At 42.0% G+C, this 22,437-nt stretch overlaps 1 protein-coding gene across 1 annotated transcript in view; it reads left to right on the top strand.

Annotated features, from left to right (window-relative positions):
- The window catches only part of LOC129867588 (inaD-like protein), a 203,173-nt gene that overhangs the window by 165 nt on the left and 180,571 nt on the right, over nucleotides 1-22,437 (top strand). The window contains exons 2-7 of the mRNA XM_055941092.1: nucleotides 1,254-1,313; nucleotides 1,473-1,651; nucleotides 3,254-3,436; nucleotides 6,118-6,257; nucleotides 7,058-7,268; nucleotides 19,937-20,065. Coding sequence (XP_055797067.1) covers nucleotides 1,292-1,313; nucleotides 1,473-1,651; nucleotides 3,254-3,436; nucleotides 6,118-6,257; nucleotides 7,058-7,268; nucleotides 19,937-20,065 — 864 coding nt within the window. The 5' untranslated portion in view covers nucleotides 1,254-1,291. The remainder of the gene's footprint in view (nucleotides 1-1,253; nucleotides 1,314-1,472; nucleotides 1,652-3,253; nucleotides 3,437-6,117; nucleotides 6,258-7,057; nucleotides 7,269-19,936; nucleotides 20,066-22,437) is intronic.

Here is a 22,437-nt window from a genome sequence, read left to right on the forward strand (position 1 = left end):
AATGTATCCTTGTAGTAGGATAATCTTACCCCATTTGCACACACTGTATATATATTTTTTTATATTGTGTTATTGACTGTACGTTTGTTTATTCCATGTATAACTCTATGTTGTTGTTTGTGTCGCACTGCTTTGCTTTATCTTGGCCAGGTCGCAGTTGTAAATGAGAACTTGTTCTCAACTGGCCTACCTGGTTAAATAAAGGTGAAATAAAATAAAATAGTATGCAGAAACATGTTCATGCTAGCTAGCAAATCACTTTCTGTATCGCAACAGCTAGCTAACGTTAGCTAAATAGAACAGTAGCTGACTCATTTAAGTTGGCTAACTACTGACTGTAGCTAGCTGACTCACTTAAGTTAGCGGAACATTTCGAGAAGCTCATTTAAAAGTTGTTTTATGGAGTTATTTGATGTTCAGTCAAAGCTCCTGTTAAAGAGAATCTACACTTTCTTTAAAAAAAAGTTTAGTTCATACATTTAGACTAGCTATGCTAGTTCGCTGGACAGAAAGAAATGATGATGTGCACCTGCTGATTGTAAAGCAAAGCAAGTGTTTGCTAACGTTAACTACATCTCTACATTTAGAGGGCTCTCACAGCTTAAACGTAGCTCACTAACAAAGTGATAGTTCAGTGATTTTTGTGGAGCAGTTTCTCCAGTTCGTTATTTTTCTCTCGCCCCACTGATTCGTTTAAAACTTTACATCCTGGTTCAGGTAAGGGGCGGGTTCATTTATAAACTTCCGCTGTACCGGTAAGGTGGAACAAAATCATATCTCTTCCTATAGCTAGATAGTTTAGTAGCTAGTTAGCTAGTTTTATCTTCTTTTGGGTTTAGCTTACACATTTGTTGTGGTTAACTTGAGACATCTGTGGCATTGTGTTACTTGGCAAATATAAACGTGGCTTAGCTTACCTGTCGAAACTTGTTTACCACTGGTTATGTAAATAGTTAACCCATGCTAATGGCTTGCTGACAGAAGGACAATTGTGTATTTCTCACAAAGATTTGAACGTATACTTTTAGTGTTGTATTGTGAAGTGTTGCAAAAGGGCTGTATTGTGATGATGCTTAGCCAACTTGATGGACCCAGCTCAAAAGCAGTACCACTTTGTACTCTGTAGTAATGGAGGCGATCACTAATTGTTCTTGATAGGCCTTTTATTCGATGCATTGTCATCTGCCTAAAGATGATTAGAATTGTTGTTATGAGCTTTGTTTTTCATGTAAACTTGCCCTGCTTCCTCACAGGCAGCATCACAAAGATACTCTGAGACCGAGCTAGGACAATGTATGAAAATGTCCCAACAAGTACGTTTAAGTCAGCTCCCATTATTGAACTGTTTTATGAACAGTACTGGATAAAAATGTGATACAAATGAACTTTTCCATAATAAACATTGTGTGTTTGCGTGCGTGCGTGTACGAGCACATGGGGCTGTGTGTTTATGATGTGTATGTGTGTGTCAGTCTCCACAGTGGAGCGCCAGCAGATATTGCAGGCTTTGGAGCGGCTGCAGGTCAAGATGGCCCAGAGGGAGGAGTGGACCCACAGTGAGAGGCTGGGGGTGCTGAGGGATGCCCTACAGAGCCCACTGCTAGGACACATCCTCACGCTGCAGCATTCAATCAAACAACTCAAAGACCAGGTAATGATGGATACCTGCAGAGAAAGGGAAAACCTGCTATTAAGACCCATGGCTTGTGAATAGCACTTAGGAGATTTCATTAGTGAGGGAAAGGGGGATACCTTGTCAGTTGTACAACTCAATGCATTCAACTGAATTGTGTTTTCTGTATTTAACCCAACCCCTCTGAATCAGTGAGGTGCCATAATCAACATCCGTGTCTTTGGTGCCTGGGAACAGTGGGTTAACTGCCTTGCACAGGGGCGAACGACAGATTTTTACCTTGTCAGCAACCTTTCGGTTACCGGCCCAATGCTCTAACCACTAGGCTACCTGCCGCCCCCTGTGGCCACTTATGAGGCTAAAAAGCAACAAATTTGAATTTTTGGAATGGAAGTGAAAGACCAGACCTAATCCTAATTGAGATGTTGTGGCAGGACTTGAAACGAGCAGTTCATGCTTGAAAACCCACAAATGTCGCTGAGTTAATGCAGTTCTGCATGGAAGAGTGGTCCAAAATTCCTCCACAGAGACGTGAGAGACTGATTAACAACTACAGGAAGTGTTTGTTGAGTCATTGCAGCTAAAGGTGGCACAACCAGTTATTCAGAGTAAGGGGGCAATACATTTTTCACACAGGGGAATAACTTTGTTTATGAAATTAATGAAATAGGTATGTCATTTGTGTTATTTGTTCACTCAGGTTCCATTTATCTAACATTACAGTAGGTTATGGTTGAAGATCTGATAACATTCAGTATAAAAAAAATATGCAAAAGTAGAGAATTAGAAAGGGGGCAAATACTTTTTCACAGCACTTTAGCAACAAATAAACCTTGTTTTGGAATATGTAACATTTCAGATTGTGATGAAATGGTAAAACCACTCAATATCAGTGTGCTTTAAGTCTACAGAACACAGCATTCCAAACCTTTCACTTGCGCTTAAAAGGAGGCATGGGAAAAACCTCCCAGCCACACTCGAAATCATTTGTATTCAGGTTGCATTGTTATTGACGTAAAAAAAAGAACCCTTGAAATAAACAATCCACATGCCAAATTAAGATAATGGCAATAACCAATGCCTGCCTTCATATTCTAAGTGCTGCGAAGGTCAGCCGATTGTCTATGAATGCTTCAGGTAAAAACGTATGGCGTGATAGCAAGGCGGAGGTGGCGTAGCGGCTTTCCTGTGCATTTATCAAGCTTTAATATCAACTGGCGGGGCTTGAGTAAGTGCCTTGTCCAAGATGTATTGATGAAATGGTGGGGAAAGGCTGCGCCGTCAGCCCGGGCTAAATAAGCAAGGAGACTGATAACTTTCCACAATGTGAGTCATTAATGCATTACCTGTTTGGGACCGGCCAGAGCTGCTGCAGAGGATTTTATTGTGGCTTACGGTTGTTGGTGAACGAAAGCAGCATAGAATGTCAGCCTTTCCTTGGATACTTTTTTTGTGTGGCTTTATCGAATTAGATGTCTCTGAACTATCTTAGTTCACAATCACATTAAATTATTCTACTGAATTTTTGTAAACGGTAAACAAAGCAGCTCTACCTTAGCTTTCTATGTATCCTCCTCCACTGTGAAATGACACACCAAACCTCCCTCTCCTCCCCCCCAGCTGAACTGCATGCCTCCAGACACCTGCAGTGATTTCAGCTTCTCTAGGAAGGGCCAGCTGATTGTCAGTGCCAGCCGCCCAGCCAGCAGCCTGTGCACGTCCGGCCCTGGCTCTGTGTTGTCCAACGGCTCGGCCCTTGCCTCCCCCGACCAGCTCCAGAGATGGTTCTGCACCTCCTCTAAGGTGGGCGGCTGTACCGGTTCTGCCCACACACACTGCCCACCTGATGCTATGGTCACAGCTAGCTAGGATATTCCACTGTGGAGAGATTATGGTTTTAGAGTAGACTGTCATTTTTGTGTTGGTGTGCTGTAATTGGTAGAGAATCAAGACAATATGGGTTTAAATAGTTTTACCTGGGTGTTTTATGTAGGCCAAACAGAGGTTTAATGCTTTTAATTGTTTTACTGCATCAGGGATAGCGTACACAGACGTTTCAGCTTTACAGCCTTCAGTGTATAGGTACAATTTTCTTTCATTCAAAACAGCATTTATAAAGAACAACGGATGAGCAGCTGGTGCTTCTAATCAGGGTTTCAGCTCATCTGCCAATCCAACACATTGGTTAAATCAGATGGGGTCAAAGAGAGAAAAGAGGGATTCATAAAAGGATGCTTCCCCTGTAGATCGTGTATCTCTTGTAGCACCATAAGGAAATGTTTTAACTTTGTATGCCCTCAGACTTCTAGGACCTATAAGATAGGTCCTAGAAGGATAGAACCTATAAGGTTCGCTGCCCTGGCACCCCAATGGTGGAACAAACTCCCTCACGACGCCAGGACAGCGGAGTCAATCACCACCTTCCGGAGACACCTGAAACCCCACCTCTTTAAGGAATACCTAGGATAGGATAAAGTAATCCTTCTAACCCCCCCCCCCCCCTTAAAAGATTTAGATGCACTATTGTAAAGTGGTTGTTCCACTGGATATCATAAGGTGAATGCACCAATTTGTAAGTCGCTCTGGATAAGAGCGTCTGCTAAATGACTTAAATGTAAATGTAATAAAGTCATGTATAACTTGCACTACTAAAGGAGTTACCTAGATGTTAGTGTTCTTGTAGTAAGATTTATATTGGAAAAACATCCTTGAAAGTACGCCTTGGAGAACATAAATCCACTATTAGATGTCAAGATATCACCTCGCCAGTTGCGAGACACTTTATAGAACAGAATCATTCTATTAATGAATTGCGTTGAGTCGGGATGGAAAAAGTTCATCCAGCACATAGAGGAGGTAACTATGACAACAAAATACGGTGGCTATATAAATCACATTCTTTATCTCCACACGGTTTAAACAAAGAATTCGATTTCACCTCCTTCCTATGAGCCACAGTTAGATTGTTATACAAGAACACTGTCCATATCAGATTTTGCATTTAGTTCATGAGTTGGCCCCACATGTTTATGAATGGCTTTGCCTGATGTGCTTTGTGGTGGGCTATCTCATGAATTGATGTGATGTATTTAGGTGAGCAGACATCTGGGCCAATTGATTTGTGAGTTGCCCTTCGTCCCTGCTCCCATAACCTATAATTCTGTATCTCTTTGTGACTTATTTGTATACAATTAGGGCAGAAAAGCCACGTCCCTGATTGGCAGATGAGTGTCAACCCTGATTAGAACCACCTGCTGCTCATCTGTAGTTCTTTACAAATGCTGTTTTGAATTAAATAACATCGCACTGAAGAAGGCTGTAAAGCCGAAATGTCTGTGTACGCTATCTCTAATACAGTTATATCTATATATTTTTAAGAATGAGGTAAGTTTTATGCAACGTACACCTCTTTTTGTTTGCCAGAATATGTGCGTTTTACGCACCAGCCAAGCTTTTGGGAAAGCACCAAGGATCCCTGTTGATTATGTAGGCCTACTGCTGTTGGTGGAGATATACATTCACCGGACAGTTTATTAGGTGGCTTGCTATATAAAGCTGGAAGATGGGCATCAAGGAATTCAGTTACTGTTCGATTGAACGTTAGAATGGGCAAAACGAGTTAACTAATCGACTTTGAGCGTGGGATGATCGTCAGTGCCAGGCATGCCGGATCCAGTGTCTCAGAAACTGACACCCTCCTGGGCTTTTCACACACGACAGTGTCTAGGGCTTCCAGAGAAGGGTGTGACAAACAAAAAACATCCAGTTAGCGGAAGACCTGTGGGCGAAAACCGCTTGTTGATGAAAGAGAATGGCAAATTCTGCCAGCTATCAGGCTGGCCACAAACAGACAATTAACGGCGCAGTACAACAGTGGTGTGCAGAACGTCATCTCGGAATGCACAACTTGTCGATTCTTGTCACCTAATGGGATATTGCAGCAGACGACCACACTAGGTTCCACTCCTATCAGTTGAAAACAACAAGAAGAAGCAGCTCCAGTGGGCTCGCAATCACCAACCTTGGACAATCGAGCGATGGAAAAACATTGTCTGGTCCGACAAATCCCGGTTCAGGATTTGGCGCAGGCAGCATGAATCCATGGACCCATCCTGCCTGGTGCCAACGGTACAGGCTGGTGGCGGTTGTGTACCGCCATCCAATATGCAGCAACTGCGTGATGCCACAGGGACCAACATCCCTGTGGAATGTTTCCGACTTGTAGAATCCATGCCCGGATAATTCAGGTTGTTCTGGAGGCAAAGGGGGGTCTGAACCAGTACTAGATGGGTGTACCTAATAAACTGTCTGGTGAGTGTAGCTTAAGGTTTTCCCTGGGTATTTGCAATCTGTAGATTTTGACCTGATTTCAGATTTTTCCCCTACCAATGCAATTTGAGTGTTTTTTAGATTTTTATTTGAAAGTTTTGACTGTGATGATTAATTCATTACCTATTTATTCACTGTGTCTTCTTGTGATGTAGGGGAGGCAGACAGAGCACATCAGCCTGCCCAAGCCCTTGTCTGGGGGCCTGGGCTTCAGTGTGGTGGGCCTAAGGGCTGAAGGGACAGGGGGCCACGGGGTCTTCATCAGACAGGTCCAGCCTAGGAGCATCGCATACTGGTACTGCCTACTCTCTCACCAGCTCCTCCTCCTCAATCTCTTTACCAAGCCAACACAATCTTAGTCAAGGATATCTCATGCTGATTTAGAATGTTTGACAGCTCGTATTAGAGCCCCTTTTAAAGGAAACATTACACATTTATGAGCATGCATGCACTCAACAATCATAAATGCTTCTATTAGCTTATGTTAACAACAAAGAGTATGCAGTGACATTTGTAGTTAAATTAGCACAGCTTGTAAAGGCACTGCCAAAAATGAGATACACAGACCACATACCGTTCTAGAAAAAGTAATATGAGCAAAGATGAGATAATCTTCTAAAAATACTTCCTGGTTCAGTAAACGTTACATGAAAAAAACCATACAAGATATACTTCTTGGTAGACTCCTGTGGCGGGCCGGGCGCCTGCACGCTGACACGGTCGCCAGGTGTGCGGTGTTTCCTCTGACACATTGGTGCGGCTGGCTTCCGGGTTAAGTGTGCATTGTGTCAAGAAGCAGTGTGGCTTGGCGGGGTTGTGTTTCAGTGGACGCACGGCTCTCGACCTTCGCCTCTCCCGAGTCTGTACGGGAGTTGCAGCGATGGGACAAGACTCTAACAACCAATTGGATACCGCAAAAAAGGGGGTCAAAAAAGTACATACATTATAATATATGAAAAATAAAAATAAACCTTTTGAGTCTTCTTGCTCTTTGGGATCAAGGCGGGGTTACTGTAAAAATACTTTGCGACCATTTCTGATGTACAAATTGCTTTATAAATACATTTGATTGATTTGTGTTCTGCGTGCCGGTAGGGATGGGCGCATACAGGAGAACGACCAGATCCTGGTGATCAACGGGACGCCCCTGGACCAGAGTGTCAAGAGTGTCACCCAGCATCAGGCCATCGCTCTCCTGCAGCAGCCTGGGGACAGGGTGGATCTAGTGGTGGCCAGGGACCCTGCCACCATCACACAGCATACAAACACCCCCCCGCCCCCACTCCCGCCTGGACCCAGTCACAAGGTAAGGGTGGAGGGCACATTTATGTATCTCAGTATGAAAATGTTTTTATACTGCCATGTTGGCAGGGTAGCCTAGTGGTTAGAGCGTTGGACTAGTAACTGAACGGTTGCAAGTTCGAATCCCAGAGCTGACAAGGTACAAATCTGTCGTTCTGCCCCTGAACAAGGCAGTTAACCCACTGTTTCTAGGCCGTCATTGAAAATAAGAATATGTTCTTAACTGACTTGCCTAGTTAATTAAAGTTAAAATAAAAATAAAAAAATAAATAAATGTCTTGATGCAATCAATCAATTAAGCTAGCATGGTGCTATCAATCAATCAAATGTATTTTCTAAAGCCCTTTTTACATAAGCAGTTGTTCATTGGATTTAATCCTTACACGGAACCCAAACCGACTGCGCGCGTGCGCTATCGTGCATACATTTATTTTGTGCCCCTACACCAAAGACGATCACGACACGCAGGTTAAAATATCAAAACAAACTCTGAACCAATGACATTCATTTGGGGACAGGTCGAAAAGCATTAAACATGTATGGCAATTTAGCTAGTTAGCTTGCACTTGCTAGCTAATTTGTCCTATTTAGCTAGCTTGCTGTTGCTAGCTAATTTGTCCTGGGATATAAACATTGAGTTGTTATTTTACCTGAACTGCACAAGGATCCTCTACTCCGACAAATTAATCCACACATTAAACAGTCAACCGAATCGTTTCTAGTCATCTCTCCTTCTTCCAGGCTTTTTTGTCGTTGAACCTATATGGTGATCGCATTTCAAACTTTCATAGTATTACCACGACTACAGGCAAAACAGTTCGTCTTTCAATCACCCATGTGGGTATAACCAATGAGGAGATGGAACGTGGGTACCTGCTTCTATAAACCAATGAGGAGATGGTAGAGGCAGGACTTTCAGCGCGATCTGCGTCAGAAATAGGAATTACTTCTATTTTAGCCCTTGGTAACGCAGACGCTCGTTGGCGCAATAATTGAATAACATGGATTTTAAAATTGATTTTGCGACGCTCGCGCACGTGACGTGTCCGGTCTGGTCTGCATGTTAGAATAAATACTTTTAAGGCATTGCGTTTTCACTGTTTTCAGTGTTGCATGTAGGACTGTGACGATCATGGAATTTGGGAGGACTGTAATTGTCCAACCAAATGACTGCGGTGTCTGTAATAACCGTTTGGGGAAAAAACATTTACACACATTTTCTCCTCCTCTCCTGACTGCATGTGCTGCCATAGAAATAGAATTAATAAAATGGGGAATCCCATTCAAGTCAATGATGGCTTAAGTGTGGACTGGCAGCCATGGATGCAGTGAAGTGGTAAATCGGTAGAGGTCAATAATAGAACGCAGATGTTACATTGACCAGATTGGCACACATTAAGACTGCTAAATGCTAACTCACGTTTGTATACAGTAAGCTGGTTTGCATAGCTAGCATACAGAAATGGGTGGTGGTAGTCATTCGTTTTTAACTGTAGTGCAGTTGATTGGTAAAGATGGCATGAACATGTGTTGGGGTAGACATCCATACAGGCGTTATACTCTGATTTTTACCTTAACATATTGTGAAATACACATATAACTAATAGTCTAAATGTAGGCTAATTTTACAGAGGGACAATGAGGCGACAGAATCTTCCCCCCACGCGTTTCCATGACAATTCCATTGTTTTTTAGAAGCAAAGCAGGAAGTAGAATATGTGCTAAAATATTTGTTGAGTCATCTCAACTGACAGTACAAAAAATACATTCCATTGCATGAGCCACATCAGTGGACATAATTTGAATGAACATTCTACATTACTATGGAAATGATTGCATCACAATATCAGGCAGTCATTTTGTGTGTACCCATGAGTTTGCCAGGGTTAAAGGTTCCAAGTATGTTCTATTCATTCTATTTCTGTGTGTGCTGCTGCATTGTGGGAGGCATTGCCTAGGCAAACAAAGTCTAGTTTGCTTGTTTTAGCAAGAATCAACCAAGTTTCATCACGTTGTTAAGAGTCCATGTTACGGCAGAAACGGACACAACCACACGAATGCCTGACCATCCTGTCTTCAGTTAGCTGTTCGTTCCACACAATTGTATTTTTTTTAAACAGTTTTGACTATTATTTTAATTTCATGAGTCTTGATCAATAACTGTCAGTTATATGGTAATTGTGCCAGCCCTACCTAGTTGCATGACACATAATCCTCCATTTAAGTGTCTTTTTTTGTTGTTACATAAGTAAGTTGAGATAAATTCAGGAAACCCGTCAGAAGATATAGGAGGCAACTCTTTCTCATTTGAAAAGTTGTCGATTTATTGTGGTACATTTTTGTATATATATATTTTTCTCTGATGGTCTTCTGGTCAATGTTTTTAACCAGACCAATAAACACAAGTACTAGAAAGGAGTCTGGTCCAGAACAATGCCCTGTGATTTCTGGCTGCACATCAACTCGTCTTGTCTACTGACCTCTCGCCATTTGACTCATATGCAGTGGTCAATAGGTCACAGGGCGTTGTTATGTTTAACTTTGTCATAAGGCTATTTCCTGTCACTCAAAACAGGCACTTGACCATCACTGGAGACTAACGTTTGGAGGGCAGTTTTTAGGTGACTGCTTAACTCTGTAGCAGTCAACATTCTGATTTGAAATTCATATTTATGCAGTAAGGTACCGGACTGTGGGCTGTTGACATTGAGTGTATGATGTTGATGTCCTTATAGCCTATAGGAAATTAAGTTAGTGCTTCATTTGCAGGATTGCCCTGACAATGTATTTAAGTTATACGCAATTGTATTTATAAAAAATGTCCAGACAGTCTGTCCAGATCTGGAAGGACAACAGTATCCAGTGGTGTTTTGACTGTACTATGTGGGAAGGTTTTGAGAACAGCAGCTTGATGAACTTACAGATGTTGTTACAGACTATGTAAACTTCTGTGTTGAATCAGTTGTGCTAAATAAAATCTGTAAAATCTTCCCTAACAATAAGCCTTGGGTATCAAAACATCTAAAATCACTACTTAATAGGAAGAAGGCAGTTCATGCTGAGGGTGATAGACAGGTTTTAAGAGATGTACAACGTGAGATCAAAAAACAGATACTGGTGGACAAGGAGGCATACAAGCAAAGGTTGGAGAGGACTCTCTCCCCTGGAAACTTGAGGGTGGCCTGGCAAGAGATTAAATCCACGGCTAGTGCCCCCCACATATACAGGGGAAAAACCAGTGCTGAGCTTGGGAGACATGAGGGCCAGAACATGACTAATGAACTGGACGTTTTCCTCTCAAGATTTGAGTCAGACAATTTTTGTGTCGGAGGTAAAACAACTGGAAGCATCATTACAAATGTTTGAGAGGGTTGTTGTTTTGTTTGACAGGCGGATGTTTTTTTATTTATTTTTTATTTATTTAACCTTTATTTAACCAGGTAGGCAAATTGAGAACACGTTCTCATTTACAATTGCGACCTGGCCAAGATAAAGCAAAGCAGTTCGACACATACAACAACACATAGTTACACATGGAGTAAAAACAAACATATAGTCAATAATACAGTGAAAAAAATAAATAAATAAGTCTATATACAATGTGAGCAAGTGAGGTGAGATAAGGGAGGTGAAGGCAAACAGATATATGTATAAATAAATAAAAATATAAAAAGGCCATGGAGGCGAAGTGAGTACAACACAGCAAGTAAAATAAAAACTAAAAAAAACACTGGAATGGTTGGTTTGCATTGGAAGAAAGTGCAAAGTAGAGACAGAAATAATGGGGTGCAAAGGAGCAAAATAAATTAATAAATAAATACAGTAGGTAAAGAGGTAGTTGTTTGGGCTAAATTGTAGATGGGTTATGTACAGGTGCAGTAATCTATGAGCTGCTCTGACAGCTGGTGCTTAAAGCTAGTGAGGGAGATAGGTGTTTCCAGTTTCAGAGATTTTTGTAGTTCGTTCCAGTCATTGGCAGCAGAGAACTGGAAGGAGAGGCGTCCAAAGGAAGAATTGGTTTTGGGGGTGACTAGAGAGATATACATGCTGGAGCGCGTGCTACAGGTAGGTGCTGCTATGGTGACCAGCGAGCTGAGATAAGGGGGGACTTTACCTAGCAGGGTCTTGTAGATGACCTGGAACCAGTGGGTTTGGCGACGAGTATGAAGCGAGGGCCAGCCAACGAGAGTGTACAGGTCGCAGTGGTGGGTAGTATATGGGGCTTTGGTGACAAAACGGATGGCACTGTGATAGACTGCATCCAATTTATTGAGTAGGGTTTTGGAGGCTATTTTGTAAATGACATCACCGAAGTCGAGGATTGGTAGGATGGTCAGTTTTACAAGGGAATGTTTGGCAGCATGAGTAAAGGATGCTTTGTTGCGGAATAGGAAGCCAATTCTAGATTTGACTTTGGATTGGAGATGTTTGATGTGGGTCTGGAAGGAGAGTTTACAGTCTAACCAGACACCTAGGTATTTGTAGTTGTCCACATATTCTAAGTCAGAGCCATCCAAAGTAGTGATGTTGGACAGGCGGGCAGGAGCAGGCAGCGATCGGTTGAAGAGCATGCATTTGGTTTTACTTGTATTTAAGAGCAGTTGGAGGCCACGGAAGGAGAGTTGTATGGCATTGAAGCTCGCCTGGAGGGTTGTTAACACAGTGTCAAAAGAAGGGCCAGAAGTATACAGAATAGTGTCGTCTGCGTAGAGGTGGATCAGAGAATCACCAGCAGCAAGAGCGACATCATTGATGTAAACAGAGAAGAGAGTCGGTCCAAGAATTGAACCCTGTGGCACCCCCATAGAGACTGCCAGAGGCCCGGACAACAGACCCTCCGATTTGACACACTGAACTCTATCAGAGAAGTAGTTGGTGAACCAGGCGAGGCAATCATTAGAGAAACCAAGGCTGTCGAGTCTGCCAATGAGGATGTGGTGATTGACAGAGTCAAAAGCCTTGGCCAGGTCAATGAATACGGCTGCACAGTATTGTTTCCTATCGATGGCGGTTACGATATCGTTTATGACCTTGAGCGTGGCTGAGGTGCACCCATGACCAGCTCTGAAACCAGATTGCATAGCGGAGAAGGTGTGGTGTGATTCGAAATGGTCGGTAATCTGTTTGTTGACTTGGCTTTCGAAGACCTTAGAAAGGCAGGGTAGGATAGATATAGGTCTGTAGCAGTTAGGGTCAAGGGTGTCCCCCCCTTTGAAGAGGGGGATAACCGCAGCTGCTTTCCAATCTTTGGGGATCTCAGACGACACGAAAGAGAGGTTGAAGAGGCTAGTAATAGGGGTGGCAACAATTTCAGCAGATAGTTTTAGAAAGAAAGGGTCCAGATTATCTAGCCCGGCTGATTTGTAAGGGTCCAGATTTTGCAGCTCATTAAGAACATCAGCTGACTGTATTTGGGAGAAAGAGAAATGGGGAAGGCTTGGGCGAGTAGCAGAGGTTTTGAAGTAGTTCAGGGGATGTAAAGCACACAAAAGCCCAGGCCCAGACAAAATATGTGGACGTGTTAACATACTGTGCTGAACAATTGGCAGGTGTTTTCACAGACATTTTCCAATCCTCACTCGACCAGCAACACGTGCCAGTATTGTGGAAAAACTCAATAACTATACCCATTCCTAAAGCTTCTAATCCCTCTGTGCTGAATGACTACCACCCTGTTGCCTTGACATCCTTGAGAAAATGCCTTGAGAAAATGATGAAAACTCATGTTCTCAGCAACACCCAGAAGCTCCTCAACCCGTTTCAGTTTGCCTATCAGCCCAGCAGAGGAGTTGATGATGCCATTCTTACTCTCCTCAACATGTTCGATAGACATCTGGAGGGAGCAAATCCCATGTCAGGGTTTTGTTGTTTGACTTTTCTTCTACCTTCAACACAATCCAGCCTTACATTCTGGCACAGAGACGTTTAGTCCCCACTCCACCACCAACACAGGCTCTCCTCAGGGATGTGTTTAGTCCCCACTCCACCACCAACACAGACTCTCCTCAGGGATGTGTTTAGTCCCCACTCCACCACCAACACAGGCTCTCCTCAGGGATGTGTTTAGTCCCCACTCCACCACCAACACAGGCTCTGTTGCATGATGACGAGGAACACCATGGCCCGGTCCTAAATGACTTTCTAGAGTGGTGTGAGGAATCACACTTGGTCCTCAATACCAACAAGATCAAAGAGATGTGCATAGACTTCAGGAAGCGTACAACACCTACCTCTGCAACGTCTATCAGAGGTCAGAACATAGAGATTGTAGAGGAATACACATATCTGGGTGTCCTCTTGGACAGTAAGTTTCAGTGGAGTAAATGTACAGACCTGATCTACAAAAAGAGTCAACAGAGACTGTGCTTTCTCAAAATGGTGGGATCTTTTAATGTTGACTGTACTATACTGACTCTGTTTTACAAATCTTTCATTGAGAGTATTTTAACATTTTGTATTGTTTGTTGGTTTGGCAATGCCCCTGTCAACCAGATAAATATGCTGAGAAGGATTATCAGCAAGCAATGTACTTGGAGTCAAACAGGCCTGGATGAGATCTTGAAGGTCAGGGCCTTCCAGAAGGGTCACAAAATCATTTTAGACCCAAGCCACCCCCTGTACCTGGACTTTGAATTACTCCCCTCTGGGCGCAGGTATAGGGCACCCCTCAGCAGGAAAAACAGAACTAGACAATCATTTGTGCCAGGTGTGATATCCCTCCTAAATAGCTCGGGCTAATGTTCCTATCCACCCAGTAAGATCAGCAGGCTAGTCTCTTTTTATTGGTTTGTAACTGTTATGAAAGTTGTATTGTCAATTTGTTTTGTATTTAAATGCCACTTTAAACGTGTACATGACACTGCAACAAAATTTCCCCATGGGGACAATAAAGTCAGTAAAGTAAAGTCGCTGTACACTGCTTTAATCAATGTAGACATGACATGGAAGTCAAGCAGATGAAAGCAGAGAGCGTTAGAACACGTAATGGAAAAAAATGTAGACCTAGATTACAGATTTGCTGTTGTTTTTAAAACTACGGTGAGCGATATGGTTCAATGTGCCAATATATCAACACAATCTACTTTTTCGTTTTTTTAACTTGCTGGCGTCTTGAAACTAAAGTTGGTGTATACTCTGCTAATGACCATACCAAAAAAGAGTAACGGAGAGCAATGTACAATACAGCAAACTTAGCTAAACAAGGAATTAGTGGTAAGTGCATGGGAGCTGCCATCTTCATGCACCTCAGCTATTGCAATTATTAGGCCTACAATCTGACAAAATGCAATACTTAACCTAACACTTTTCAGCAATGTTAATCTTGAAACTTTACGACTATAACAAGCTCTGTTTTTAGTGGATCCATTTTTCATTCAAACAATTAAATGAGGTTTAAATGTATTATGGTTATTCAGTGTAGGGTGACCCATACTTAAGCAAAGAGTAGTGGTTATTAACAAAGCATAATTTCCATTCAACTCAATAGGCTAAAATGGGTGTTAATTTACATCAGAACTGACAAGTAAAGGGAGTAGTAGAATGAAAAGCAACACAGACTGGCTGATCCCTCTGTTTTCTTACGGACGGAAAATAAACATGAGCGGATGAAAACGAGACTGGGATAGATCAACACTGGGGTGATCGACATGATTAACCTGAAGCTCCAACAACAAACAGAACCAGCTCCACCCGCCACAAGTTTAATTAAATAACCCCAAAGAAAAGCCTTCAGAAATCCCTCCTGAACAAAACTTTTCGGGGGGGGAAAATATGAGAAACGAGTGTCAGACGCCCAAATCTTAGTTTAATGCAAAGGATACGACACAGACAAGTTAGGCTGCCTAGTTCCAGCCATTATGATAATGTAGTGCCTATTTCTGGGTCATTATCGTGTGCTATTTCACTATTCCTGTTGTTTTTAATCCTGTTTGGATTGAGGCCATATCCTGCATTGTATCAAGCCTGGGCCTTGCTTTTGCCTTGTGTTTTATTCATGTGCTATTTCCCTTGAGGTTGTTTAATGGAACGCTGGCTTAAAAAAAGACTGATGTCTGGATTTGATTTTTATTGCCGTTTTCCCCGGCCTAACTATCTGTCACCCGAGCCAAGCTTCTACAAAAACCCAGATGCCGGTGCTGAGTCTCTTTATTAAAATGTTTAAGTGTCAGCTTGGCACCACTCCCTCTATTAGCTCTCTCCATTCTGATTTGTCAGAAAAACCTGACAATAAATACTGAAAATGTGGGAATAACAACTCCTGAAAGGCCCATATAAATTAAATTTACTGAACAAAAATATAAATGCAACATGATTAATTTTCAAAGATTTTACTGATTTACAGTTTGAGGAAATCAGGCAATTGAAATAATATATAATAATAATAATAATAATAATAATAATATATTCATTAGGCCCAAATCTATGAATTTCACATGACTGGGAATACAGATAAGCATCTATTGGCCACAGATACCTTAAAACAAGATACGGGCATTGATCAGAAAACCAGTGTGTGACCACCATTTTCCTAATGCAGCGCAACACATCTCCTTTGCATAGATTTGATCAGGCTATTGATTGTGTCCGGTGGAACCTTGTTCCACTCCTCTTCAATGGCTGTGTGAAGTTGCTGGATATTGGCAGGAACTGGAAAACTCTGTTGTACATGTCGATCCAGAGCATCCCAAACATGCTCAATGGGTGACATGTCTGGTGAGTATGTAGGCCATGGACAAACTGGGACATTTTCAGCTTCCAGGGATTGTGTACAGATCCTTATGACATGAGGCTGTGCATTATCATGCTGAAACATAAGGTGATGGTGGCGGATGAATGGCACGACAATGGGCCTCAGGAACTCATCACGGTATCTCTGTGCAGTCAAATTGCCATTGATAAAATGCAATGTGTTCATTGTCCGTAGCTAATTGCATGCCCACACCATAACCCCAACGCCAACATGGGGCACTCTGTTCACAACGTTCACTTCAGCAAACTTCTTATCCACATGACGCCATACATGTGGTCTGCAGTTGTGAGGCCGGTTGAACGTACTGCCAAATTCTCTACAACACCATTTGAGGTGGCTTATTGTAGAGAAATTAACATTAAATTATCTGCGAACAGCTCTGGTGGACATTCCTGCAGTCAGCATGCCAATTGCACGCTCCCTCAAAACTTAACATATATATTATATGTTATATATGTTATATGTGGTATTTCATAGTGTTGATGTGTTCACTATTATTCTACAATGTAAAAATAAACAAAAACTTTTGAATGAGTAGGTGTGTCTAACCTTTTGAATGGTACTGTACAGCAAAAGTCAAATCGCTCTGCCGCGATCCTGTTTATTGCGTGTTTATTCTGTCGTTGTTTTCCGTCTGTACAGGACCCTGTCATGATCTCCTCTTTCCTCTCGAGGAACTCCACAGGCAACCTGAACTCCGCATGATGAGTCGCATGTCAATCAAAGATGTCGTCCTGCCCCTCTCAACCCCAATACCCATTAAGTGATTCTTCCCCTTAAAAACAAATGTTCCTAATCCCTACTCTCCCCTTTAAACAAGCTCCCCTGCCCATCCAAACCGTCTCTCTAATTGTGAAAAGCTGAGAAAATATTGAGTTAGGTTGGCTTCAGGGATTCCTTCCCTTCCGTGCCTGAAATGGCAGATTGTACAGTCTGTTTCTCTGGTGCGTTGCTCGCTCTCATACACCCACCTGACCTCATACCTGTCATTCTCACCGAACATGGCTTCTAGAGGCTGTTGCCGTTATCTTGAACCCTAAGTTCCTTGAAACATTGTAAAACAAGTCTGACGTTATCCCTTTCTACACTGAGTAGGAGTGCTGATCTAGGATGAGTTTAGCCTTTTAAGTCAAGATAAACAGTATTATATCAACAAGGCTGATCTGATCCTAGATCAGCACTCCTACTCCAAGATGAATGATCTAGATGCCATGTTGTCCCAGGTTCACAGTAGAACAGTTTTTTTCTTTTCTCCCTGAAACAGAGTGCCTGGAATCCACGTTCCCATTATGGCTTTCTCATTAAAACTGTCATTAACCCACACTCTCTGTTTGTCTAATAATTCTGTAACGTCTCATGGGGCAGAACTGTCAATATGGAAGGACATGCAATTTTAGGCCAAACCTTGCAATCAGGATAATGTTTTGTATGTGTTGTTGAGAATATCTCTAATATGTTTAGTATTTAGTTCTTTTAATTAAGTGTGTTTAATTCAATCTCATGATGTCTAGTGAATATTTTCTGTCCTGACAAACATAATTCTGTTTTATGATAATTCAGACTCTGTTCCATTGTCAAGTTAACACAGTAGTATATAAACATACCATATTTCGGTGCTAAAATGAATTAGCCTAAGCCACAGAATGTATTTTTGAATACTGTAAAACCAGCAAGTAGACCTTCTCTTCACATCTAGATGTTGAGTTTTCAGTAGGGCTGGGCGATTTTTATATAGAATAAATTCAATTAATTAAAATGTATGATTTACTGCAATGTTCCACATTTTTATTTCGCAAGAATCAATTTTTTGTATTTTTTTTAATGAGTGTTTTGTCTTATTGTCCTCGTCTTCTCCCCCTTCATTGCTATGTGCACTGTGTACCTTCCCACTCACACAGACACCAAGCCCCTCCCACTCACAACAACAAAGACGAAAGACGTCTTCCTCTCTGACAACAAGCAATTTCAACTTGCTCTTTGCATTTGAGGTTTGGTTCCAACAGAATCGATCTATTCCCCTTCCAACGATAACGTTTTAAGTATCAACTCCCAAAATTTAGAACAGAGCAAACCCTACTAAAACGGGAGTATCAATTAACATGATTGTGGAAAATGTGTTTGCCGCCCATGACATTGCGGTACCAAGTACTGCTAACAGCATTTTAGTCTCCTGCTGTTATGTGCTAGCTGTATAAGGTGTGTTTATAAATGTGCAATGACTAAAAATACTAATTTATATAAGGAATTGGCAACTCATTCTCATTCTGAAAAATAGGTGTCTTCTTATTCAGGTAGGCCACTTGATTCAACATGTGAACAGGCCATGTTGTTCTAACAGTTGGAGACGGACAGGAGGGTCTATTCATAAGTTCTACCTTGTTAGAAAGCAAATAGGTCCGAGTTGTCTAGACCTTAAATACAAAGATTAGCTGGCTACTAAGTAGCACATGGGCTTGTACTTGAGAGATTGTTTATGAGACCTGTGTTAATTTTCTATAATGCGTGCTACCAGAAGTTGATCATTATTAGTGAATGTGCATGGTTCTGGTTAAATTTGTGTCAAAAAATACATTTTCATAGACAGACATGAAAGCCAGATCAGTAATTATTTCAAAACAGCAGGTTAAACTATTATGGTAAATTTAATACAATTATTAGTGGGTGTTAAGGTTGTGGAAGGCTTATATGTAGCCTTGGTATCATTTTACAAGCCCTAAATTCATTCAGTTATTACTGACTGGTTGAAATGCGGTGTATTGACCATTAATTGTGCAACAAAGCCTTTTTAGAGAACTGTGTTGTTGTTGATATACAGTATATTGTGAATCGCCCATAAGTTGGAAAAAATCAAGAACGTGTCTTATTTTCAGAGTAAGACATCTTCACACAGACCGTACAAATTGTCAAACAAGTTTCATGGAATCTGTTGTTTCACGAAATTGCTTATTGAACTAAACCAAGCCTGCTTACATCTCAACTTGTAAGGAAACAGGCAACACTTGTTCATTTGGCCTGAAAGCTATAGACGAAAACCAGCCCTCGACAAAAAAATAAACATCTGTGTTACTGACTGTGAAGCTCCACTTCTTATCTGGGGAAATGACTCTTAGTCATTTCTGTAGACGGGATAAGCAGTGAGCAGGAGGGGTAGAAAAGTGTTGACTCCCCAGGGGCTGCAGTACGTAAGACACCACAATAAGGTTTCATTAGATAGAGAGCAAACTGCACAGGACGTTAACTATCAGATAACGCTGTGTAATAAGAAAAAGAGCTGCTGTGATTGCAGCCTGCTAGTTGGTTAATAAAGAGCCTAGGAGGAGACGTCGTCGTGATTAGGCTGGGCTGTGTGTGTGTGTGTGTGTGTGTGTGTGTGTGTGTGTGAGAGAGAGAGATCAAAGAGGTAGTAACAGGGGCTAGACAACAGGACACAAGGGATTCCCTGACCTGGACATTAATCAGCCTCTGCTGCTCGTTTGTATTTCAAACGTTTAGTGAAAACCATTAAAAGTTGGTCTGATAATGCTCCACAGCCATGTGCAGTTAGACACCATGGTTAAGTTAATAAGGCTTGACTGTGGCAGGGACGAGACTAAATGTTCAGTGGACCTGCTGTACCATCCTACATGTATGCACTAATGTATGCATTGTCATTGGAGATGTGATTTCCCCCTGATTTAATCAGGATTACCTGATATTTTTACCTGAAAAAATCTGTAATACTTACATCTGTGTTTTATCCTTAAACTGAACCAGTAGCCTTTAATCACTGCTTCTTTATTGTACCAATCACGGCCCTCCTTAGGCTATATATTGGGTTATATCCACCAATCACAGCCCTGCTTAGGCTATATCTTGGGTTATATCCACCAATCATTGACGCTGTCTTCTCTTTATCTCCTTCTCTTCCTCTATGGAGCGTCCAGGAGCAGTGGGGCCACATGGAGGAGATGGAGCTGCTGAACGACGGCTCGGGCCTGGGCTTTGGGATTGTTGGAGGCAAGGCCACTGGGGTGGTGGTGAGGACTCTGGTTCCAAACAGTGTGGCTGACAAGGTACAATACTGGACATTACATACACTCTAAACAATCAAAGCTAACAGACAAAGCAGTCTGCTAAGACTGGTACCTGGGATGTGGTCATTAGGCACTAAACAGAAGAAAAGGGTCTAATCTGAACTGGTCCAATAAGACAGGGGTTTTCCAACTTTTCTTGACCAGGGACCCATGCTCCAGCAAACTGGCGACCCAAGGACCCCCATTGTATGTTAGAAAGAAATGATCACGTCTTATCAGGTGAATGATAATGGAAAGTAGAAGTAATCAACATTTTAAAATGAATAGATTTGGAACCAGAGTCCTGTTTCAATATGAAACAGTCTATCACAGTTCATTGGAAGAGGAAGTGTAAACTCAAACATAGTCTATTACCTAGAAAGGTAACAGACTATCTTGGTGGCGTAGAGAAAATGTTGCTGTTGTAAAGCACATTTTCTGCAAATGTATTTATTTTTAGCTGAGAGACAATTTAGCAATTTTGAAGCTCATTTCCAGCAATTATCTATAGTTTATCATGGAACTGAGACTATTTGTGTAACGTCCTGACCAGAGCTCGTATGTGTTTTGCTTGTTTAGTGTTGGTCAGGACGTGAGCTGGGTGGGAATTCTATGTTGTGTGTCTAGTTAGTCTGTTTCTGTGTTCAGCCTAATATGGTTCTCAGAGACAGCTGTCAATCGTTGTCCCTGATTGAGAGTCATATATAGGTGGCTTGTTTTGTGTTGGGGATTGTGGGTGGTTGTTTCCTGTCTCTGTGTTTTGCCTGCACCAGATAGGTCTGTCTCGGTTTTTTCACATTTGTTATTTTGTATGTTGTTTGTAGTGTTCCACTTGTTCTTTAATTTAACATGTTGAACACTAGCCGCGCTGCACTTTGGTCCTCTCCTTCACCCCTGGAAGAAAGCCGTTACAATTTGTCAGTTTTAAAGCACATTTTCTGCAATTCTATGCATTTTGCCATGGCTACTACTGTGTTCCTCTGCTCAAACATTGTAACAATCAATGGCCATGTGCCCTGAATGCCTGATTCTGCCTGACTGTCTAGCTTTTATTTAATTCTTAGTTCGTCTCAAGATGGTATTATTAAAACATATAATATATATATATTTGATTGAGGTTGGGGGATTGTGGAGGCCAGATCATCTTCATTCTTCATCTTCATTTTAAGATATTAAATTAAGATAATTTGGCAAGACGATTAAGATGTTGGCTGTGACCTTTTTCCATTGCACAACAGTTCTCCGCAGTAGGCCTACTAAACCATTACATACTCAGGGCTTCCTTCTCTCTCTTCCTCCTGATCCTTTGGTAACAGACTGGTCATCCCCTATGAATAGTAACCACCAGTTTAGCTGAATTAATGCTGAGCGTGTCCCACAAAGGGCTCAGTTACCTTGTAAGGAGATTACATCCTGGCTACACAGAGCACGCTAGGCCTGCGTCCTGCTCGAAGGACCGCTTTTCTGTTCGCAATTACAGAGATGTTCGCGAAAGGTTTTTTCGTAGAAGTCCCTGACACAGCCGATGCTCATTTACAAGCAGACCCTTTCTTTTCTTTTCCCACTAGAACGCTTTTCTTTGTCCTTCATTTTGTGAGCTTGGGGTGTATTCAGTTATTCAGCGAGTTAACATGGGAACATGTCATTTGATTTGTAAAAAAAAACTGTCTGTTGTAACCTTTTATAAGAAAGTGTTATCCAAGAGGGATCTGGATTTAAAAAACCTTGTCCCTTGTTTCTGAAACCACTTTGCACCACTCCTCTCTTTTTCTTTCTCTCTCTCGCTCTCTACCCCTCCCTCCTTTCCTTTTCACTCTCTCTCTCATTCTGTCTACCACACCCTCCCTTTCTCTCTCTCCTCTCCTCTCCTCTCTCTCTCTCTCTCTCTCTCTCTCTCTCTCTCTCTCTCTCTCTCTCTCTCTCTCTCTCTCTCTCTGTCTCTCTCTCTGTCTCTCTCTCTGTCTCTCTCTCTGTCTCTCTCTGTCTCTCTCTGTCTCTGTGTGTGAATGTCCAAGAGAGCCCAGGCTGGGCAACAAAACCCTGCTTGTTCAAAAGGCACAGTGCAGCATTTCACACATCACTGGATCTTATGCTCCAAAAAAGCTGTCAAAATTGGGGCTTTGTTAGACCCTGGCGTTTCCCATTTCAATGTTTAATGGCCAGGGCTGGCTTCAATGCGCCCCCGTTGTCCTGTGCACAGACCCAGGGAGAGAAGTTGGGGAGATTTCCTGCACCACGGTTATGCATCAAACACTTTTCATCCCTCTTTCCACAAAGGATGCTGTTCTCCCCTCTCTTTTGACTTTTTCCCTCGCTGAGTTTATTCTGCTTGACCTGCGAGTCGGTGAATACATTTCCTAGCTTAGTACCGC

This window comes from Salvelinus fontinalis, chromosome 12, assembly GCF_029448725.1.
Source record: "Salvelinus fontinalis isolate EN_2023a chromosome 12, ASM2944872v1, whole genome shotgun sequence".
NCBI lineage: Eukaryota > Metazoa > Chordata > Actinopteri > Salmoniformes > Salmonidae > Salvelinus > Salvelinus fontinalis.